At 38.3% G+C, this 22,021-nt stretch overlaps 1 protein-coding gene across 1 annotated transcript in view; it reads right to left on the bottom strand.

Moving 5' to 3' along the window:
• The window catches only part of LOC306845807 (pappalysin-2-like), a gene marked incomplete at both ends in the record, with an annotated part of 61,099 nt that extends 45,229 nt beyond the window's left edge, over nucleotides 1-15,870 (bottom strand). Inside the window, 4 exons of the mRNA XM_079378785.1 lie at nucleotides 278-571; nucleotides 3,856-4,004; nucleotides 10,606-11,668; nucleotides 15,051-15,870. Coding sequence (XP_079234911.1) covers nucleotides 278-571; nucleotides 3,856-4,004; nucleotides 10,606-11,668; nucleotides 15,051-15,870 — 2,326 coding nt within the window. The remainder of the gene's footprint in view (nucleotides 1-277; nucleotides 572-3,855; nucleotides 4,005-10,605; nucleotides 11,669-15,050) is intronic.
• Nucleotides 15,871-22,021: the final 6,151 nt, after the last annotated feature.

The following is a 22,021-nucleotide window of genomic DNA, read 5'->3' as shown; positions in this document are numbered from 1 at the left end:
ACATTACATTATAAGATATATTAAAATAGAAAACTTTTATTTTATTTTTTTATACAATGTGACATTGTCTTTTTGATCAAAGCCTTGGTGAACACAAGAATTATTTCAAAAACATAAAAAACAATCATACTGATGATGCCAAACTTCTGAATGGTTGTGCATTACACGACACACATGTAGGTGTGACTTCTGGCAATAAGTGGCAATAAAATCATTTTAAAAGTAAAGCTGATTGCATTTGGTGAGCAAACAGAAGACATAAACTGATCATGTCTACCTGTATAACTCATGTAGTTGTTGTAAGGTGTGTTTTTGTATTGGGTAAGGCCACACGTGTCATTGACTGGATCAGGGTCATGACAAACTTTAGACTTTGGTGCTGGTGCTGTATCCGCACACAGATCTCCCGTCTCCATTGATGCAGTGGTCTCTTGACAGGGGTCATCACATGACTCGCGTTCACTCACACCCTTAAACACATGGTACAGTCCCAAAATATGACCCATCTCATGGATCATGGTGTTGTTGTGTCCTTTGGTGCCAAAGTAGGAGGGGTTAAGAATCATTCCGCCTGAAAAATAACACAAATTGACATCTCTGCAGTTGATGCAACAATACAAGCTTTCACCTGACAGAACACTGAGGTGTAAATGTTCAAGTTAACTTTAATCTCAAAGCCAGAAGTCTGTGAGTATATGAAACTGACTTATTCTGAAAAATTGCTGCATAAAACAGTGTGCACTATCCTGTAAAACTGGACCACCGTGGCTAGGATTAGAACAATACATCTGGTTATCAGTGTTGTCTAATGTTCTACCACCACATTCAGAACATTAAAATATATTTAAGATCCCACACCTGCTGAAAAGTAACACATTGGCATCTGGTTTTATATCCAAATAATGTAATAAAAAGCTTAAAACAATGTGACATTTATAACAGTTTAAAATCCATGAAGATGTTGTTTAAGAACAAATATGAATTTACATTGTGAGACTATTTTGCATAATTTTGGTTATATTGCACTTGCATTTTATATAAGCTATTTGGTTTTAAAGCAAAAACAGAATTTGTTTACTAATTAAAAACAGAAGTTGGTTTATGTGGGCATTTGCGAAAATCTTTCTCTTCTGGAGATTTGTGCTCCACACCAGACAGGCCATTTACAGCGGATATATAAGATTTGAGCAAACAACCTTTTTATTTAGGAAATATCCATGTTTTATGGGAGTTCAGACAAATGGACAGAGCTTGGCTAGACACATCTGACAGACACAGATCGTTTACAGTTATACCACAAGATCAGCAGTCCACGCTATGGTCTGATTTCACTTAAAGCATTCAGAGCAGTAGCTTGACCTTGTTCCTCAGTATTAGACATCAAGGTACTCTTGCAAATAAGCTCGTGATTTATGTGAAATTAAACCATAAACCATACCGAGTCTCCTAATTTATGAGAACCTAATCTTGCTTTTTAACGTCCATGCAGGTCCAGCGAAACATTTGTGGACAAAAATCGTCTTGCACCAAAGACTGTTATGACATGACGGTAAATCAAAAGCAGAGGTGGATTATAGGCATAATAAGAATGTGCCATATCTCTGCGAAAATAAGAAAGGGGCCATATCTTTGGGTGATTCAAAGCACCACGACCAGTCATTCATGAATTTCATGTTACCTTTCATGTCTCAGGCCAACTCTCTGCTCAGATCATTAACAGGACAATTGAGAGCAGAATCAAGCATAGCAGGGTGATCAGGACACTGAGGACCCACTCCTGCCTGAAGGCGTTTATTTTGTGATAATAGCTATGTTTCCATCCAAAGATTTGAATTTTAACTTATGCACAAAATTGGAATATCGCATAAAACATTTGCGAATAAACGAGTCTTTAACGAGTCGTCATGTCCTGATAAACTGGAACTAAACATCACTAAGAAGAGTAGAAGAAGCCACTTAATATAATAATATATGATTTCAGAACGACCAAAACAACATTTCAGATGCTGTGCAATGAGATCGGTCTGCTGGTTAGTCAAGTTATCTCGTCCCATCGTGCAAAGTCACATGACATTTTTGATGCGCATGGTGGAATTTATTTGGTAAATGTGATTCCATTGTAGTATATGTGCAGTTTTTCTTATCTGATAAAAAGTTTATCCAACTCAGTTGTGCGTGTAATTTTTTATGGGCATTTTTAGAATCTCTGCACATCTTTGCATTTCTATCGAGCGTTTTTTTAATGCGATATTCCAAAACGTGCATAAAAATAGGTGGATGGAAACATAGCTATAGACAGGCCGATGGCATTATCCTGTTTATTACATGGCTACTTATGTAATAAGAAAACAACAGTGAAATTGTACAATTTAGCAGTCTAGAATACAACAGGTAATAAGTCGGGTAATAAGCACATAATAAATAACTTTTGGGGGACTTAAAATATATATTTAAGAGGGTAAAAATATAATGAAAATGAATCTAAAATTAAATTAAATTTATTAATATATGAAGTATGGTAAAACTTTGCAATATGATTTTAATGTTGATATTAATGCAACAAAAAATAGCAAAAAACAATACTTTTACAGCATTTCTTATTTTTTATTAGTTTTTTATTTTCTTAGTTTTATGTTCATTTATATGCATACTAAACCATTTTTAACATTTAGAAGTTGTATAAATTCAAATCCGAATGAAAAAAAAAATGAACAACTATATATTAAGAAATTAGCAATACTCTAGATTAATAAATGCTGTAAAATTGTTTGTACCTAATAAATGCACTAAATGTTAACAAATTAAACATGAATGCAAAGTGTTATCATGCACACATTAGAAACAGACTGTTACTCATGCTAATATCGGTTTAAAAGTTCACATTCTACGCAGAGGCCAAAATGATCTCATTAACAAAGGCTATAACCCAAAAAGCCAAGACCACAATGTCTGGTCATGCATCCTGAACCAATGGGAGAGGAACTTACATAAGAAACCTTCCTGCTTGAGAGAAATCTCCTTTATAAAGGAGCTGGACTTAACTGAGACCGCTGTAATGAGCTCTAAAACACAGCAATGACGAGAACTATAAAATCAGCTGGCAGTTGGATGGAGATGGCAACAGTGTAATACCCTTCTTTTGTTTTTGTTTGGTTGTTGTCGAGTTCCTTTTCTTCTCTCCCAGTGGACAGCCTTAATGATTAAGGGGCAATCTACAGGGAAATCTATGCGTGCTGCAAGTGTTTTCTTTTATGCTTGAGATTACGGCCCATTAATCTTGTAAAGGCAAAATGCACACAACAAGGAGGAAAAGACAAGAATGTGTTTCTTTAAAGAAAAGATTTAAGGCGATCGGTCATGAACAAGAAGATGTATGGCATTAGGTACAAAAAAACACATGTGCTGTGGGGAATGTAGTGACAGGAAACAACTTTTTAACTTGATATTGTCCGTGGTAGAATGAATGAACCCAGTTGAGTTTAGAGGCCAAGAGGCAGATCTAGCAGAATGGTCTTTGTGTAAAGTCCTGGGTCTTTTATTATGAAATATTGTGTTGTCTTTTGTTTTAAAATTCTGTTTTAAAAAAAAAGTGTTCCTGTCTTTTGAAAGGCCATCAATGGACAAAAGATGCTTTTTAAAACCAGATGTGTAGTTACAGCATCTACCATCAGGAGCTAATGAGCCATGCTAACCAGCCAAACCACAGTGTAGTCAAATCATGTCATAAGCCATCATTAAGTTTTCAAATTCACTTGGCTGGTTTTTCACTTCACTTTCACATAACCTCACTTCTAATAAAACTGGACTTGGGTTGTTCACTTCATAATGTTCATGAGCTCTTGTAATCCATCTTACCTTGATGAGTAAGAGCTTCTTTTGCCCATGGCCAGGTCGCAACCCCAGCAAGCTCCTCGCGTGCCGAATTATTAGCGAAGAACACATTGAGAGTGTCTGAACTGCTCAGATGGAGCAGCTCCTTCAGTTCCTTCACGCTCAGATAAGCCCTGCATCAGAGATATTGACAGAAAGTCAAGAAACTTTGCATAGAAAACAAGTTATCATTAAGGAAACTGCCATAAACATGAATGAACAACATGCACAATATTTTTCTTTGAATGATTTGGTTTATTCAAGATATAGAAGTGAATTACAATTTCAAGTTTTACTGAATTACGAGTTTGAAACAACAACGGTTTAAATAGTTTTAGTTCACGCCATCAGATGTAAGCAAATGGAATTTGTAAGAGAACTAACATAAAAAATTACTGCAGTACGATGTCATACATTTTTTTTTTTATTCGCATCTTGACTTTTATTAGCAGTTTTAATAACAACAGTGATAAAAATCACTTTATGTCACTATGATTAGGGATTCTAATTGTTTGAACTGCTTATGGCGCATGAAACGACTTTTTTATTCTACTCCCTGCTGTGATAAATTGCCATAGAGGCGCTTTGATGTGTGATGTTAACTTATTTTTACTTTGGAATATGTCACATGCCATTTTTCTCCTTTGCTTTCATAGCTGCTTAAGCCTTTTCACCTCATATCATTGAGGTGTTGGTTTGAAAAGGTCTGGTTCTTAATGCCCTTTGGATCATGCCAAAGGGTCAAGCCTATTAGCTGAACCACCTACTGTTTCTTGGACCTGTTCCATGTGAGAATAAACCAAGTATTGTACTTATGTCGTTTTTCATTCAAGAAGAAAAGGCTCAGCCAGTCTTCTTGAGTACTTCTTGAGTGTTGCCTAAATCTCTCCTACAGGGCTAATTGAGCAATAGAATTCAAATGATTTTACAATTTACGTTCACATAACTTAAACAATGTGCTGTTCCAGATTTGTTCTGTAAAATACAAATATATTTTGGAACATTTATTTTCTTTTACATTGTGAATTGTTGTCAATTAAGTATACTGTGAGAGTGCTAGACCAAATATTGAACACCATGGACATGTGCATGGGCAAAATTTCCAAATCTCTGTCCTCTCTTCTCAAAATGATTCTCTTATGTCACCACAATGCCAACTGATGTAGATACACTGAACAGATCTGATTTCACCAACTGCAATAATGCCACAAGGTCAGTGAGTCTTAAAAATCGAATTTGAAAAATGAATTGGATTAATGTGCCATTTAAACAAATCCATAATAAATATTGACAACGGTAGACAGTGGTAAATGATTACGAGAGGTAAAATAATACAGTATATGGCATGACCCATTGTATGAAGTGTAAGACTAAGTATAAGACAAGGCATGAGCCATGGTACAATGGGCATGACAAATATAAGGTGTGAACTCACAAGGACACATATTTGAGTGTCGCGAATCAATCTTGCCTACTTCCTCTGCTGTCTTATTGGACAAAATGTTCATACAAATCCATTCAAAGAATTGGCATTCCTTACAGAAAGTGAGTGTGAACTGTGTAGAAAAGGAATAAACCCCCCCCCCCCCCCCCCCCCCCTTAAATTCTTTAAAATATCTTCTTTTATGTTCAACAGAAGAAATTTATACAGGTTTGGAACAACCTGGGGGTGAGAAAATGATGATATAATTCATATTATACTATATATTCATATATAAAGTCATTCATTCATTTTTGGGTGAACTGGTTTTACTGATTGGCTGGTTAACTGGTTTAGTGGTTTAAACATTACCAAAAATTTTAAATCAAGTTAATGCAACTAGATTACAAACTTTGTACTTTTAAGCAACAAATCACATTTTACAGAGTAGGAGACCAAAACAATTAACATTTCTAGTGGCTTTCGTGATCAGTATACAAGGAAGTCGTGGCCTAATGGTTAGAGAGTCGGACTCGTAATCGAAAGGTTGCGGGTTCGAGTCCCCGGCCGGCAGGGATTGTAGGTGGGGGGGAGTGAATGTACAGCGCTCTCTCCACCCTCAATACCACGACTGAGGTGCCCTTGAGCAAGGCACCGAACCCCCAATTGCTCCCCGGGCGCCGCAGCATGGCTGCCCACTGCTCCGGGTGTGTGTTCACGGTGTGTGTGTGTGTGTGTGTGTGTGTGTGTGTGTGTGTGTGTGTGTGTGTGTGTGTGTGTGTGTGTGTGTGTGTGTGTGTGTGTGTGTGTGTGCGCATTTGTTCACTACTCACTGCTGTGTGTGTGCACTTGGATGGGTTAAACAAAAAATTGGGCAGAGCACCAATTTCGAGTATGGGTCACCCTACTTGACAATACGTCACGAAAAAAAAAACAAAAAAAAAAACACATAAATACTCTCTCCAAGCCCAACTATAATAATTGTACCCAGAGAGCGCTGACTGTATTTACCAGTCCAATCTTTGAATATGTTTGAGGAAGAACATATATTTATACTTACAGATTAATCAAATAAATTATGAAAAAAATAACAATAGTAATAATAATAGGCTAATAAATAAGCAAAAATAAAAATTACATATTGTCCATTGTTTCTGAAGCTACCAACAAGGAAATCTAATACTAACCACAAACCAACTGATGCCACAAAAATGCTTATTCAGGGAACAAATACAACATGTCTAAACAACAGCCAATGAAAATGTTAAACTGTCAGCACAGTCCTCTAATCAGAGCAATCACGGATGTCGGGGAAACTCGGGTTGGTAGACACCAGGGATTGACTGGCACAGGGTTAAATCCTGAGATGGAAGTGGGTTCTGCCACAAACATGTAACATCTGAATATTTCCCCTCTTGACTTGCACTCATTAATTCCAGACATTCCAGAAATGTTGAGACGGTTTTTTTTTTTTTATTATTATTATTATTATTATTATTATTTTAATAAAATGAAAACTAAAAGACTTTCAAATCACATGAGCTAATATTTTATTCACAATAGAACATAGATAATATAACAAATGTTTAAACTGAGAAATTTTACAGTTTTATCCACTAAATGAGCTCATTTCAAAATTGATGCCAGCTACAGGTCTCAAAATAGTTGGGACCGGGGCATGTTTACCATGGTGTAGCATCTCCTCTTCTTTTCAAAACAGTTTGAAGATATATGGGCATTGATGTTATTAGTTTCTGGAGTTTTGGTATTGAAATTTGGTCCCATACTTGCCTGATATAAGTTTCCAGCTGCTGAAGAGCTTGTGGTCATCTTTGACGTATTTTTCGTTTAATGATACGCCAAATGTTCTCTATAGGTGAAAAGTCTGGACTGCAGGCAGGCCAATTCAGCACCCGGACTCTTCTACTACAAAGCCATGCTGTTGCAGTAGCTGCAGTATGTGGTTTTGTATTGTCCTGCTGAAATAGACGTCGTCTGGAGGGGACCATATGTTGCTGTAAAATCTTTATATACCTTTCAGCATTCATAGTGCCTTCCAAAACATGCAAGCTGCCCATACCATTTGCACTTATGCACCCCCATACTATCAGAGATGCTGGCTTTTGAACTGAACGCTGATAACACGCTGGAAGGTCTTCCTCCTCTTTAGCCCAGAGGACATGGCGTCTGTGATTTCCAAAAAGAATGTCAAATTTGGACTCGTCTGACCATAGAACACTTTTCCACTTTGAATCAGTCCATTTTAAATGAGCCTTGGCCCACAGGGCACGACGGTACTTCTGGACCATGTTTACATATGGCTTCCTTTTTGCACGATAGAGCTTTAGTTGGCATCTGCAAATGGCACGGCGTATTGTGTTTACTGACAGTGGTTTCTGGAAGTATTCCTGGGCCCATTTAGTAATGTTAATGACAAAATCATGCTGATGAGTGATGCAGTGTCGTCAGAGGGCCCGAAGGACACCAGCATCCAAAGTATTCCACAATCTTTTTACGCACTCTTTCACAGATTGGAGAGACTCTGCCATCTGAATCTTTACTTCTGAGAGACTCTGCCTCTCTAAGAAATCCCTTTTATGTTACAGACCTGATGTCAATTAACTTCATTAGTTGCTAGATATTCTCCCAGCTGAATCTTTTCAAAATGTCTTGCTTTTTCAGCCCTTTGTTGCCCCCGTGCCAACTTTTTTGAGACCTGTAGCAGGCATCAAATTTGAAATGAGCTCATTTAGTGGATAAAACTGTAAAATTTCTCAGTTTAAACATTTGTTATGTTATCCATGTTCTATTGTGAATAAAATATTAGGTCATGTGATTTGAAAGTCTTTTAGTTTTCATTTTATTCAAGTTTAAAAAAAAAAAACGTGCCAACATTTCTGGAATTCGTTTTTTTTTTTTTTTCAAACAAAAAGGTGCATCTATCCTAAACTCACACCATTGACATGTCAGATAACTCAAACAAGGCACATTTTCTGGGTATTCATACTTCCATGAAGTCATCCATTAAAAAACACTGATCCACTATCACGCAGCAAAATTAATAAAATAATAAAAACATCATAAATCACTGAAATTTCTTAGCATCTATCAAAGTTAATTACTAAAGAGAAGAGTTATCAGGTAGTTCAGTTCTATTGGCTTAAATGTCTGGACTAAAATGTCTTTGCTTTCTTCTCGTTCCATTTCTGGAGCTTGCCAAAAAGCACCTGGTGGTTCCCTTGTGCTGTTTCTCTCTGCTTCAACAACAAATTTGCGTAGTGACAGCCATTGGCAAGTACTCGAGCTTCACTGCCCAGCAGCAGATACCTGGGTTATAACTCACAGAGCAAAACATTGAAATCCCAGACTTCCACATAAAAAGGACGCTATACAATTGCCATCAAAATGTCATCCCTGCATTAATTCTCTGCAAACTCTGGACCTCGGCCTTAGCCATACACTCTTCCAGTATGGTAAGGAAAGACCTCTCTAAGGACTTAGTCTATGAGCCCAAGGTTAATATGGTCCTATTGGCTATTAGCATTTATGCTTATTGACACAAAATATTTAGAGGAAAACAAGTCCAGTAAATTAACCTTTGGGTTATTCAGTACCATTGGATTGTTTTTTGAATATGACGTGCCAAGGACAGTATGCTACTCCAGGTCATCACTACTACAAACTGTTAGTTTTAGTGGAAATAAGGAGGTCTGAAATTCCCCAAAGGCTACATCTTTTAGTATTCCCATTCATCTCAATGGCAGTTACTCGGCTGGCACAGGAACGCAGGAAACTTACATCATGATAAAGCTGAGTGGAACAAGCCCCAAGCTCTTTAGTGACAATCCGGATCTTTGAAAAGGAGAATTATCCATTTCACACTTATAAGAGCCATTCAAAGAAATGTTGATGATATATAAACTGCAGCTTAAAAGTTTGGGGTTGGTATGATTTTAATGCTTTAACAAATCTCATTCACCAAGACTGCATTTATCTGATCAACAATACAGTAAAAACAGTAATATTGTGAATCAATATTACAATTTTAAAGAACTGTTTTATATTTAATGAATTTTAAAATATAATTTATTGTAAATGAGGGCAAATGAACTGCAGAGTATGCAAGTACGTCATCTTCCAGCAGGGGGGACAGGGTCATGCTAATCAGTCAAACCTTAACCCCTTGGTGCAAACAGCATTGAGATGGCGTTCAGCTGATTTATTATCCACCAGCTATGGAGAGAAAGAAATGTTCTGCCTGTGGATTTTGGCTATGAACATGCTGTTGTCCTCTTTAAAAGGGTCTCAGTGCAAAACAACCAAAAGAGTGTTTCTTAGACCAACATCCAATGGTATTATTGGGGCCCTATTAATCTCTATAGGATACCTTCAGGAACAGATAGGCGGTTCTTGAAGAAAGCTTGTTTTTAAGCAACCATAAAATATCAACAGCTGGTGGCTGAGACACAAGGTCTTGTTGCACACTGAGCCTAGAGCAACACTTCCTAGACTGCATCTGGAAATTTGACATATATCAAATTAATCCTGCTGATAAAAAGACTTGGTGTAATCACATTTTCAGGATTTTACGGTTTTGTGAACTGTACACATGCTTACGTAGCATACGTAGCATCAGAAAAAATAAAAGACACTGCGAGTAAGCCATCAAACAATTTGTATGGGAGCAAAACTGTTCTGACTTTCACAGTGAATAGTGCCGAGACCTCTGGTTTTGTTGTTTAGCGACATAAAGTGTATACTTTGGCTCAGTTCTGTATCCAAGTTTTGCATGCTTTTTAAAGTTATTCCAGAAGGCCGATTTGTATGCTTTGCATGTTGAGTAATACAGAATGTTCTGACAATCTTGAAAATAAAAAAAAATAAAAAATTAAAAAGTGAACACTATTTCACAATAAGACACTTTTGTTTCCTTTTTCCTGATGCTGCTATGAGAACATTTAACAAGCACATAACCAGTTCACAGTGATCCTGAGTGAGGGATAGGGAATGCTTTCGATCATTTTGTCGGCCTAGCACTTTAATGCAAGCAGTTTTTGTAGGAATGCATCGGCTAAGGACATTAATGTACATAGTTGATGTAATGATATGGTAGCTGACTATGGTACCTGCATCAATTTCTGTAGAAGCAAGCAGGCAGTTAGATGTCATCCTGAGGGGTTTTTTTTTTTTTGCTAGAAAGATTTTGCATTTCTTGAATTAAGACCAAAACACGACCCCTCTTGCACATCCCACTAAAAGTATGCCTGGGTTCAAGTTAGTTGCCAAAGTGGAACCATATTGAAGCACATGCTCACCTCTGAGAAGACTCAGGATCAAAGCAGGTCTTTGCGACATCTGTGACCTCGGGGTCACAGCAATCACCATCATCATAATCATAGTGAATGCTGTTGCACTCGGGGTTGCAGACTCCATCCCTCCGCTTCCAGTTGTAGCAGGGCCCCATGCGTAAGCAGTCGCCCCCATCGTGGCCCGTAAGAGGATGGTCGCACTCGGGATCGCAGTGGCGGTTCCCCACTTTGGCAATGTGGCAGTTGCTGAGGATAAATCGCTGCTGGAGGGAAGAGTTGTAGATGGTGTGAATGCTGAGCTCAAGGGTGATGTTGTAAGGACGGAAGGCATCTTCCAAGGCCTGGTGTTGGAGCTGGATTTGCTGGAGAGAGACCGTAGGGTCACTGCCATCATCCTTACAGATGTTCACAATGCGATAGCGTAGGCGCTTCTTGGCTCGCAGTTGCCAGTGCTGGTTGTAACTGAGGGCGAAGTCGGCATTGTCACACATGGTCACGCCACATGGAGGTGGAAGAAATGGAGAAACAAGTTGCCGCTCTGGGACAGGAAGAGCCACAATGACTGGGTTGTGACGGTTTTTGTAGGGCGCCCACTGATTCTCAACCTTGGAGAAATCTGCCCACTGGGACAATATGGGAGTTTGTTTCTCTGCATGGGATTGGTGACCTTTAAGAAGTTCTTCATGAGTGTGCGCATGACCCCAAAGCACGACACCGCCCAAATGTCCGCGGAAACTGTGCTCGTGATCCGACTGGTCCCCACCAAGCAGAAATAGCCGACAGGCCTTGATGTAGGGACTGTATAGGTCACCCGACTGTTCTCTGCTCTCGCCAACCTTGGAGTTGTCTACGTACAGCGCCATCTTGTGGCCATCATAACTGGCCACCACATGAGTCCAGCTGTTGGGCTGGTAACGCTGGTGCGTGATGATAGTGGTGGATTTGAGCACCCGATCCGTGCGAAGGGAGAAGAAAAACCTGCCATCTTTTCTTCCTGTAGGGTCTGCTGCTCGAATCCCAACAGACCAACCTTTTTCGCTCAAGGGATACGAGCAGTTATCAAACACGCCTAGAAAAAAAGCACAAACGAAGGAGTCAATGAGCTTCATCAAGCACAGAGTAATTGATGTTTAATTATCTTGAAGAGTTTAAGAGTTAAAGTCATTTCCATTCAACAAATCCACTGATATTCCCAGCCGCCTTTCTTAGGAGCAGTCACATCTGGCAGGCAGATGTTCCTGGCGAAGGACAGAGAGAGGTCAGGGAACCCCTTCACCCTCCCAACAACACACGCACATGCGAGCACATACACACTCGGGTGCATTATTCCCTGCAAATGTGAGAACGAGAGATGGGCAGCTTTAAACAAAATATCCTGAGGGATGTGGACCACACTGAAATTTCATTCATTGGAAAAGCCTGCCGATGTGTGTGCAGAGCTGCAACGTGTGACAACATCTGCTAATTTCTGCGTTTATCAACCCTGAAGTCATGAATTTGAAGACAAACCTTTCCAGAGTACTATCCACTTGGATGCTACTACATGTTCAAAGCCTGAGTTCTTATATTACTGTTTTTATAGTGTCTGTCTCCCACTGAATAAAAGACTCATAATAGTAGTACCTCAGACTGGCCAGGAGTGCTGAGTACGGCTGGAGACAAAGTGTGCTGAAGAAATACTATCTTTGTAACCTCGTATAACTGATGGCTTCGATATGATAAGTGTTTATGAGAGACAGAGAAAAAGTGAATGTTTTCAAACAGTATCACTTAGCAGTTAGCACTGAAAAGACCACTTCCAGTAAAGCCTTTGAACCCTCATTTGGCAACGTGAGGGATTTTTTTAAAAACTGGCTTTATAACAATAGGTTCGTCCACTGATTGTTAAAATAAATCCATTGACCTCAGAAAGAGCTGAAGTGAATGTTCACATAATTTTAGTGATGATGACGAATATGTCAAAGGGAAATAATACAATCTTAACAATAGCAAGATGGTAGAACCCCTCATTTATTTAAGAGGTTTGTGAGATTTGACGTCATTGGGGAATACTGATTTTCTCCAAGTGGTGGATGATTTTAAAATGGAATATCTAATGCTCTCTTTGAGGTCTGATAGATGACTCATCAGTGTTAGAAACAGATGAATAATATTTGCACCCCCTTTTGCCTAAAAGCATGTATTTTGGCATCCATGGTAGAGGAAAAGCCTTGCGCAGGTTACAACCAGAGAACTCTGGGCTTTGTTCTCCTTACTGGGAACTAGTCTCAGAAGCACTTCCAAATATAATCATTTCCACATTGACCCTCCTCAGCAGCCACACAAAAATGCACATTTACCTGATTATGAAAGCTCCCTTGGGGATCCAGCACCTTCTGTGATGTTCCACATCTTATTTTGTTTGTTTTTGTTTTTGTAATCATAATGTGTGCTTTGAAAAAGTAAACTCAGATGCCATACAGCAAGATAACTCTAACTAACATGCTGGAGGAAAATAAGGTCCTATGTATATATATATATATATATATACAGTGCCGTGAGAAGGTTTTTGCCCCTTCCTTTTTTTTATTTATTCTTATTTGATTTCTTGCATATTTTTCACACTTGAATGATTTAGGTCAACAACTTTTAATATTACACAAAGATAACCCGAGTAAATACAAAAGGCAGTTTTGAAATAATGATTTCATTGGACATTGGAGGGTTTTCGAGGATGAAAGGACTGTTTAAGATCATGCCACAGCATCTCAATCGGATTTAAGTCCAAACTTTCCAGAATCTTAATTTTATTTTTGTTTTTCTTGAACCATTTAGATTTGGACTTGCTAGTGTATTTGGGATCATTGTCCTGCTGCATAACCCAAGTGGGCTTGAGCTTGAGGTCACAAACTGGTGGCAGGACATTCTCCTTCAGGATTTTCTGATAGAGTGCACAATTCACTAACACCACCATATTTAACTGTTGGTATGATGGTGATATGAAATGCTATGTCGGTTTTACATCAGATGTAACGGGACACACACCTTCCAAAAAGTTCAACTTCAAAAGTTCAAAGTCTTGGGGATAATCAAGATATTTTTGGCAAATGTGAGACAAGCCTTTGTGTTCTTTTTTGTCAGCAGTGGCTTTTGCCTTGGAACTCTCCCACGGATGCTGTTTTTGCCCAGTCTCTTTCTTATTGTTGAATCATGAACACTGACCTTAATCGAGGCAAGTGAGGCCTGCAGTTCTTTAGATGTTGTTCTGGGTTCTTTTATGACCTCCTGGATGAGTCGTCGTTGCGCCCTTGGAGCAATTTTGGTAGGCTGGCCACTCTTGGGAAGATTCACCACTGTTCCAAGTTTTCGCCATTCGTGGATAATGGCTCTGACCATGGTTCACTGGAGTCCCAAAGCCTTAGAAATGGCTTGAAAACACTTACAAACTGATACATGTCAACTATTTTGTTTCTCATCTGTTCTTGAATTTCTTTAGATCGCGGCATGATGTGTTGTTCTGTAAGCATGCTTCACTTTATCAGACAGGTTCTGTTTAAGTGATTTCTTGGTTCAACAGGTCTGGCAGTAATCAGGCCTGGGTTTGGCTAGTGAAATTTAACTCAGCTTTCTAAAATAATGTGGTTAATCACAGTTCTTTCATGATTTTCCAGGAGGGTGCAATTCATTTTTCACGTAGGGCCAGGTAGGTTTGGACATATTTTTCCCTTAATAAATGAAATCATGATTTAAAAACTGCATTTTGTATTTACTTGCATTATCTTTGTGTAATATTAAAAATTTGTTTGATGATCTTGAAAAAAACACTCCTAGTTTCTGATTTGAAATCTTTTAAATGTATCAAACAATTGTGCTGGATGGCAGCTAGCTGTCAGTGTGAATACAGTGTCCAGAACATGCAGCTTATGAATCAAACCTTGGAAACACAAAGCACCATATGCATTACACAAGTGATTAAATAAAGCAGACAGGACACATTGCGCAGGTGGTGGCCACTTGTTCCTCCTCCCTTAGCACTACTCATTGTTTGCACCTCGTAAGCAGCTGATTTCCTCATTCTCCTTTCATCTGCTTGTCAGCTGATATCCTCAAACAAAGGCCTCTTAAATGAAACAACAACGTGTCAAAGCCATGACACAACACAGAGTCCGCCGCACACCATTTGATGCACTTGATGAACTGAGGCGAGTTCGAGGTATGAATCTGACTTTCCATAATCATTTTGGTCTGTATGACTGTATGCCTTTCAGCACTATTTATTCTGATTAGACAGTTGCTAATTGAAAATTATGCATCCTTCAATTTATAACTGCTGCTTTAAGTAATAGCCAATGACAATTCCAATTCCTAGAAAAACAATTTTAATAACCTAAGAAAAAGCTGCATCCCTGCTTCCAACATGGAAAACATGATTTTGGACTATGAGAATGATGTATGAATGCACAGTCACCTACCTGCAATGATGGCAGGATTATTCTGGCCACCCTCCGGCTTGACCCACAGCTCTAAAGTGAACCTGGAGCGGGGCAGTTCTATGCCAAAGGCAGGGTTCACCTTTAGTTGCTCTGCCTGGCCGCCGAAATATACGGCTGTCATCCAATTTGCAGGCACATTGCGTACATCTGCCCTCCCCAGCTCCCCAGCAGTGCTCTGCAGCTCCACTTGCTCCCCGGAATACTCTTCATTTTCTGTAGAGAAGTCAGTGTGGTGAATATGGATGTGCTGTGTATCTTTTCGGACTTCCTCTTCTTTGTTGAACTCCGGAAGGCTCCTTGCAACCCTTCTTAGCGAGGAAAAGCTGTCTGTTCTGTCATTTCCCTGTTCTGTCTGTAAAGGGTGTCCTTTTGCTATGGACTTAGTAGAGCCAGAATCAGTGGCCCCTAACTGTTTGCCTTCTTTCTTCCATATGAAAGTTTCTTCTTGGGGTTCATCAAATGTGTCCTTCTCATTAATATCCCAGTTAGTTAATTCAGCCGCATCTATGCCACTAGAGCCGCACTCTCCTGAACACGACCTCACCGTTTTACTTTTCCTTAAGTGCAAGTCTATCAAACGAGTGTACCGTCCAGCGACGCCCGCTAGAGGGTACTGCTGCGCCGCGGAGCGCGGCGGCCGCTTGCTGCTGATTGAGCCACACTGTTCTCCAACAAGCGCTCGGTCCGCTCTCTGTGCCAGTGTCCGCTTATACTTCTGGATATGATCTGGCTGAGCCCTGTTTAGGGGCCATGTGTGAAATACTGCAAGAATAATAGCCAGTAGTCTAAAAAACATCATTTTATTGAGGTGAAGCTGTAGCTTTCAACGCGTGGACATCAGTTTGTTTTTTGTTTTTTAATTGCACTTGGGATGGGAGCTAGTAGTTAATTTGCTTAAATTGTTTTGGGTCCCTTTTCTTCATTAATGATAGCATAAATTGTGTTTAATTTACAATAGGTGTGTTAATGAGTTTCTATTTTACTTAATTGTAAAATTTTACTTAACAAGGGAAGTCGAAATTTTCAGTGAATTAAGGTGGAGAGTCTGTTTTTCCGAAAGCAAACGTTCTACTTTAAATCGTTCCTCATTGCTTTTTGACTGTGTAGGTTCAAACAGAACATCTCGCGTCTCAGGTATCTACTTAAAGCTGCCTCTTTGGGCGCAATGACTGCGTAAAAGTCTAATGTCATTCACTTGTACTTCATTTACACGCGCAATAATGTATCCTCGTTGTGGTTGAATGAAAGCGATAATACCGCGTTTGGTTGCAGACTTACATAGCTTGCTGTCTGTACAGTGTAAGGTTGTTTGGAGAGATGCAACGCTGGATAAAGGTTTTTTGATATTGCCACCTTTCACCGGCGCGCAATGGGTCTCGTCCAAATGCTCGAGGTCACGCTTCGTTCTGCGAATAAACCGCCAAAACGGTCAAATAAAAAGTCTGTCGAGATTTATTCTGACAATGGAGTGTTTCAGATATCAGGGATCTGTCAAAGTCCGCTTAAAAGAGTTTATTTTCTCAAAATATGGATCAATATCCAAGAATGTGGAGGTACTGAAAGGAGACTTGTCTTTTTGGCATGCTGGTCCAAGTGAAAACGGCTCTTTGGATCACCTTGAGATGGTGCGGAGAGTCCTCTTGAGCTCCGTGTGTGTCTATATTCCCAGGCTCAGTCCCTCTGCACGCGCTCTCCACATCTCCACATCAGATCAAACTAACGCGCTAAACGTTTTATCTGTTTCCTCCAGCCTGACATCACAAACCCAGCCCCTTACCCAACCATTAGGGGAAGAAAACTTCACCCAGGTCCAACCCAGCCTTTGCATGCATGCATCTCCTCTCACTTTCTCCCCCAGTGCCATTGACATCTAGCTGCTACACCTACTTCTGTAATGTAATGCAAGAGACAGCACATCTGCCTGACATGTGAAGCAGGGCTGAAACACTGCACATGTAGGAAAAGACAAGTGAGAGATGTGTAAACACTGAAAAAAAAAAGGATGGACCTATGAGCAATTCCAGAACACTCTCTTAAGGAGAACTTAACAGAAATGACTAAAAGATGCTGAGGGAATGAAAAGCACATAGTCAGGTGGATCTGATTTTCCCAAACTGAACAATTATTGAAGTAATACTGTTAATACTGTTGTGTTTCAAAATAAATTAATATTATTACTGTTTCTACCTGTATGTTGGAAATATTGAATTACACAATGACCCCTTAAAATATATGAAAAAATATGCATGTACAATGGCTTTAAAATATTAAATAACAAATAAATAAACATTTAAAAGGCCAAATCTTTGGAATTTGTAAATATTTCAGCTATATAACAAATTAGCTATTACAATAAAATCATTGTCAACTTTTGGAAATTTGGCAAATAAAAATAAAGGAGCTATTTTATTGCACAATCTAATTTGACAAAAAGGACCTGCTTCTACTTATTGCATTAATAGTAAAATCTCCTTTCACGTTACGCTAGTAAACATTAAAATCGTGTTATATAAGAAATTTATGTTTGGAAGGACTTGTCAATGTGAGTACAGTTCATATCTGTCTCTTCCCCTTTTCCTTTCTACAGAAATGTCTCCGAACACAATTGAGCCTCTAGCTCAAACTGCTCTGTTAAAATTTATCTGTAAATTAGGCAGGCATCTGTAATTTATTTGTGTTTATAAAAAAACAACAACAACTCAAGACGCAGCCTGTTCCTAACAAGCACTGAAACTAATACACAGAATTCCCTTACAATGGTGTTTAGTTGTGAAATGGCTGGAGAGAGACAACTGCTTAATCTATACATAATGTAAAACAAATCAAATCTATTTATGCTTATTAATATATCTGTGTGTTGCCTCAATTTTCCCTGTGTGGAAGTTTGCATCTTTCTGGGGCTTTTTCCTTGCTGTGCATTCTATGAGAGTTCACATACTAAATAACAGTTATTTGTTCTAACAGTTTAACTGTTAACAGTTAGTTTTAGTGAATTCCTATAAAGCAAGCCAACTTAAATTACTAATGTGATTTATTATTATTACTATTTGATATGAATTGTGTAGTTACTGTACTTCAGTCGCTGGGCTATGCTCCAGTCATATTGAAAACATGCAGTTAGGGAAAGCCGTAGTGGTTCCCCTTATTAAGACCAAAGATAACTTTAAGTAAAAACTTTCATTTCTCTCCCTCAGGAATTTGTGTTGTTATTCTTGAAAAATCTAATTTGAAAGACCCAGAAATGTTTAATGGATTAAAACTAGTCATGTTTCTGATTATGTTTGTGAATAAACTGCACATTACGTTTTAATGTGTCAATTCTCTTCTAAACACTCAGAATCATGAAGTGCCATTGGACACACACTTTTATCTAATTACATTAATTCTGGTGTGCCATATTTCTTTCCAAAAATATACATGAATTTCCACTTTCAGCTGAGAGCTCAAGCGCATCAATGAAGAACATATCAGAGCTCGCCTGCCACATTTTTATATGTCAGAGATTCTTTACTGTTTTGTACAGTGAATAATAGCCCTGAATGGCTTTCAGCACTGCAGGTGCATATACGGTGATGTGACTTGCAAATGAGTAGATTTGTGACCACAAAACAACTCAGCAACCACACACAACACCTTACAACTGTTTAATTTCCTAAACGTATTAGTTTTCGCCTCACTGTTTTTGTCAGGCTCAATTTGCAAACGGCCCCCGACTTGGGGTAACTGGCAGTTATGGCAGGGGCCCCTTCGGGGTTAAAAGGGCCCTAACAGTGGGAGGTAAGAATTCTACAACCAGCCCAAGGATCTGCCTGCAAAACATTCAGCTTTTTTTGTATCAAAGTGCTTTGAGATACAGCTGCAATTGTGTAAAAAAAAAAAGTGAATGGTCGCTCCCGGTGCTCACCCCCCACTGCAAAGGACCACTAAGAGATAATCCTTCATTTGAGGCTGCCCTACCCCAAACCAATTCTAAATGACCAGAAACGCAATGGGAAAATCCAACCTGATGTGCTGGACAAAAAAACAAGGAGCCTAGTCCAACCATTCCTCCCTCTTCAGCAGAGGTAGAAAATCAAAAATAGACACTATAAATTCATTGCAGATACTCACCACATTTTCAACCAGTGACAAAACCAATTCTTTCTTTGGGAGACACAACTAACTTCCACGACAGAGCAAATAATTCCACAGAATAGATATTTGAAAAGATACAGTGAGGGAAGCAGGTGTGCACTGTGTGAACTATAACGTCATTTCCTAGTTAGTCATGGCTGGCTTGGCTTTAAGACTGGATTATTCGGAGTGAGCATCTGACGGCATTTTTTTTCTGTATTTCCCCTCCTTATGTTCTAGATATACCTCAGAAACACATCTCAGTGGATTTTGAGACAGAGAGAGAGTTGATACAGTTCATCTTCAACAAGCCAGAACTATGGGGTCTTCTAACCACTTTTCTTGATAATCTGAATAAATAAAAAGAGAAATAAATAAATCCTCAAAAATAAAAATAAATAAATAACCACTTCATATTTCAATAATGTTAGCATATTTATATGTGGTAAATTTATAAAGTGGCTCCTTTAGTACTGTCTCAATCATTAAATGCACTGTAATATTTGTAAGTGCATCATATATCTGTTTTGTATGCTTGTATCCGTATGACAGTGTGTGTGCATATGTGTGTGTTGGCGGGCAGGAGGTGGACAGCTGGGATTTGTTACTCATTTTCCTGCGCTGCCCATTAATATCAAAGACAGACATCTGATCTAATTAAAGTGCCTAATGTTTTAAAAGATTTAATTTTGTTATTGTTTTTTTGGACCATTGGATCCTTAGTGCATGCGAATGATTGTTGGGTCTCAACAATTAAATTATACGATTTTAAGAAAGACAATCACAAACTTGTAAAATAAATCAAGGCTATCCTTTCAGCCAGAGATTAACAATAGAATTGATCGTTCTTTTGCTTTATAAGAACAGAAACATGAATTCAGCATGATAATAGCAAAATAATGTTTCCTTTTTTTCTTTTCTTTTTTGAGTGGTGTAATTTACCACTTTCCTTCCAAAAGACACACTGTACTCAACAATGGCAAATCAGTTAAGTCTCTTCAATATTTGAAGTGTATTATCAGTTAAAAGGGGGTTATTTCTCCCTTTAGGGCTATAACAGAAGCACAAGAGATATATAAATGTTTAAAATGGCAACCACAGCTAGCCCATTTGTAATTGAGACAGTGCTGGCCAATGTGAGCAGCCACAACTCATCCAGACATTTTGCCCGATTCACTCCGATGAGGGCTTATCCATTTGGAATTTAAGTTGGCTTTAAATGCTTTTGTTAACTGCATGAACAACTCCAGTGATTAGAGCTTAATTTCCAATGAGATACAAGTAAAGAACATCTGAATCAACAAAAGTAAGTGTTAGGGCTTTGAAGTGTGGTCCATTACGGAGGTCAGGCAAGGAGAGCAGTGCTGTAATTAATTTATTGCATGTGAAGAAAAAGATTTTTCCCACCAAAATAACATTTAATATGGCAGTACAATCAGAATAGTATAAGCCATTCTCATCTTTGATATGGTTCCCTGTCAAATATATATATGATTATTTCTACACATGTCCTCACATGTGCTCTGCAAGATATCCAGTAAATCTGCAACAAATTACCATTTTTCCAGATTATGCAAACTGAATAAAACACTTGATTCCAAAAATGTACAATGTATCAGTAACACTTTTAACAAATAATAAAAAACTGTTTAAATAAATGTAAATAAAGTCAATTGCTAGAAATATTTGTTTTTATATAATCTTTAATTCTTAATACACCTAAACCAGATTTCACCCATACACAGCATTCTAAAAGGGTTAACATTTCAGTTCTGTTATGTGGTAAGTGGTCTCTTTAATTTATTTGAATTTATTGCATAATTGAGAATTTCAAAATAATATTTGACTGTCAAATAGATATATAGTGATACCTGTGTCCTCATTTGAATCTCTGGCTGTAGTGCTTCTAAAGATACATTACTCCCCCTGCTGTGTAAAATGGAAACTTCAGCCATGAGTGTCTATAGGAATTATTTCAGACAAGCAGGTAAAGCTGATTAATCATAGCTCTTATGCTGCCATGCAATCGTAATGCAAATTGTATACAGATACAGAACATGTAGGCTGACACTAGTTAATCTCACTAATGGCCTCAAGCTCTTCAATAAATGCCTGGTTAACATCACTTTGAGAAATATATATATATATATATATATATATATATATATATATATATATATATATATATATATATATAGTATCTTAATGTATTTAGCAGAGCAAATAAATAAATAAATAAAAATAAAATAATAATAATAAAAACCCTACAGTCTTAACATTCTTTTTTTTTTTTTTTTTTTTTTGGTGTGCCTTCAGATTCTTCAGAAGACTTGGAAAATAGTGTAGAGTTTCTATAGGCTACTTTCATGATACTTTTATAGTGCTTAATGAAGCTTGACGTGTCAGACAACATGAGCATGAGTAAATGATGACAGATCTTTTTATTTTTGGATGAAATATCCATTTATGAAGTCTGATGGGACACATCCTCTGGTCAACGTGTACCAATGACAGAGAGAAGGTATGGTACAAGATCAGAGAAGATATTTTGGATCGTGAGGGCAGGTGGTTACACGGTGGGTGGTAGAAAGCTGGAGCAGCTTCTCCTCTGGCATGGTCTCAAAAAGAGTCTGGATCAGAGTGGGTTCTGTAGAACTGTGGGCTACTGATGTTGACCACTTTGTTTTTGAAGTAGATGGAGAAGGGGGAACAGGTTGGGGGGCTCTGTTTCTATTTTCCTAAAGCCACAGCTTAAGGTAGAGAAACATCCTGACTACACTCCTCAGGATGGATATGAGGACATGTTTTGGGGAAAAATCAAAGTAAAGAGGTTTTTT

Source organism: Barbus barbus, assembly GCF_936440315.1.
Source record: "Barbus barbus genome assembly, chromosome: 26".
NCBI lineage: Eukaryota > Metazoa > Chordata > Actinopteri > Cypriniformes > Cyprinidae > Barbus > Barbus barbus.
The sequence above is the reverse complement of the archived record's forward strand: the minus strand, read 5'-3'. Positions and strand labels throughout refer to the sequence as shown.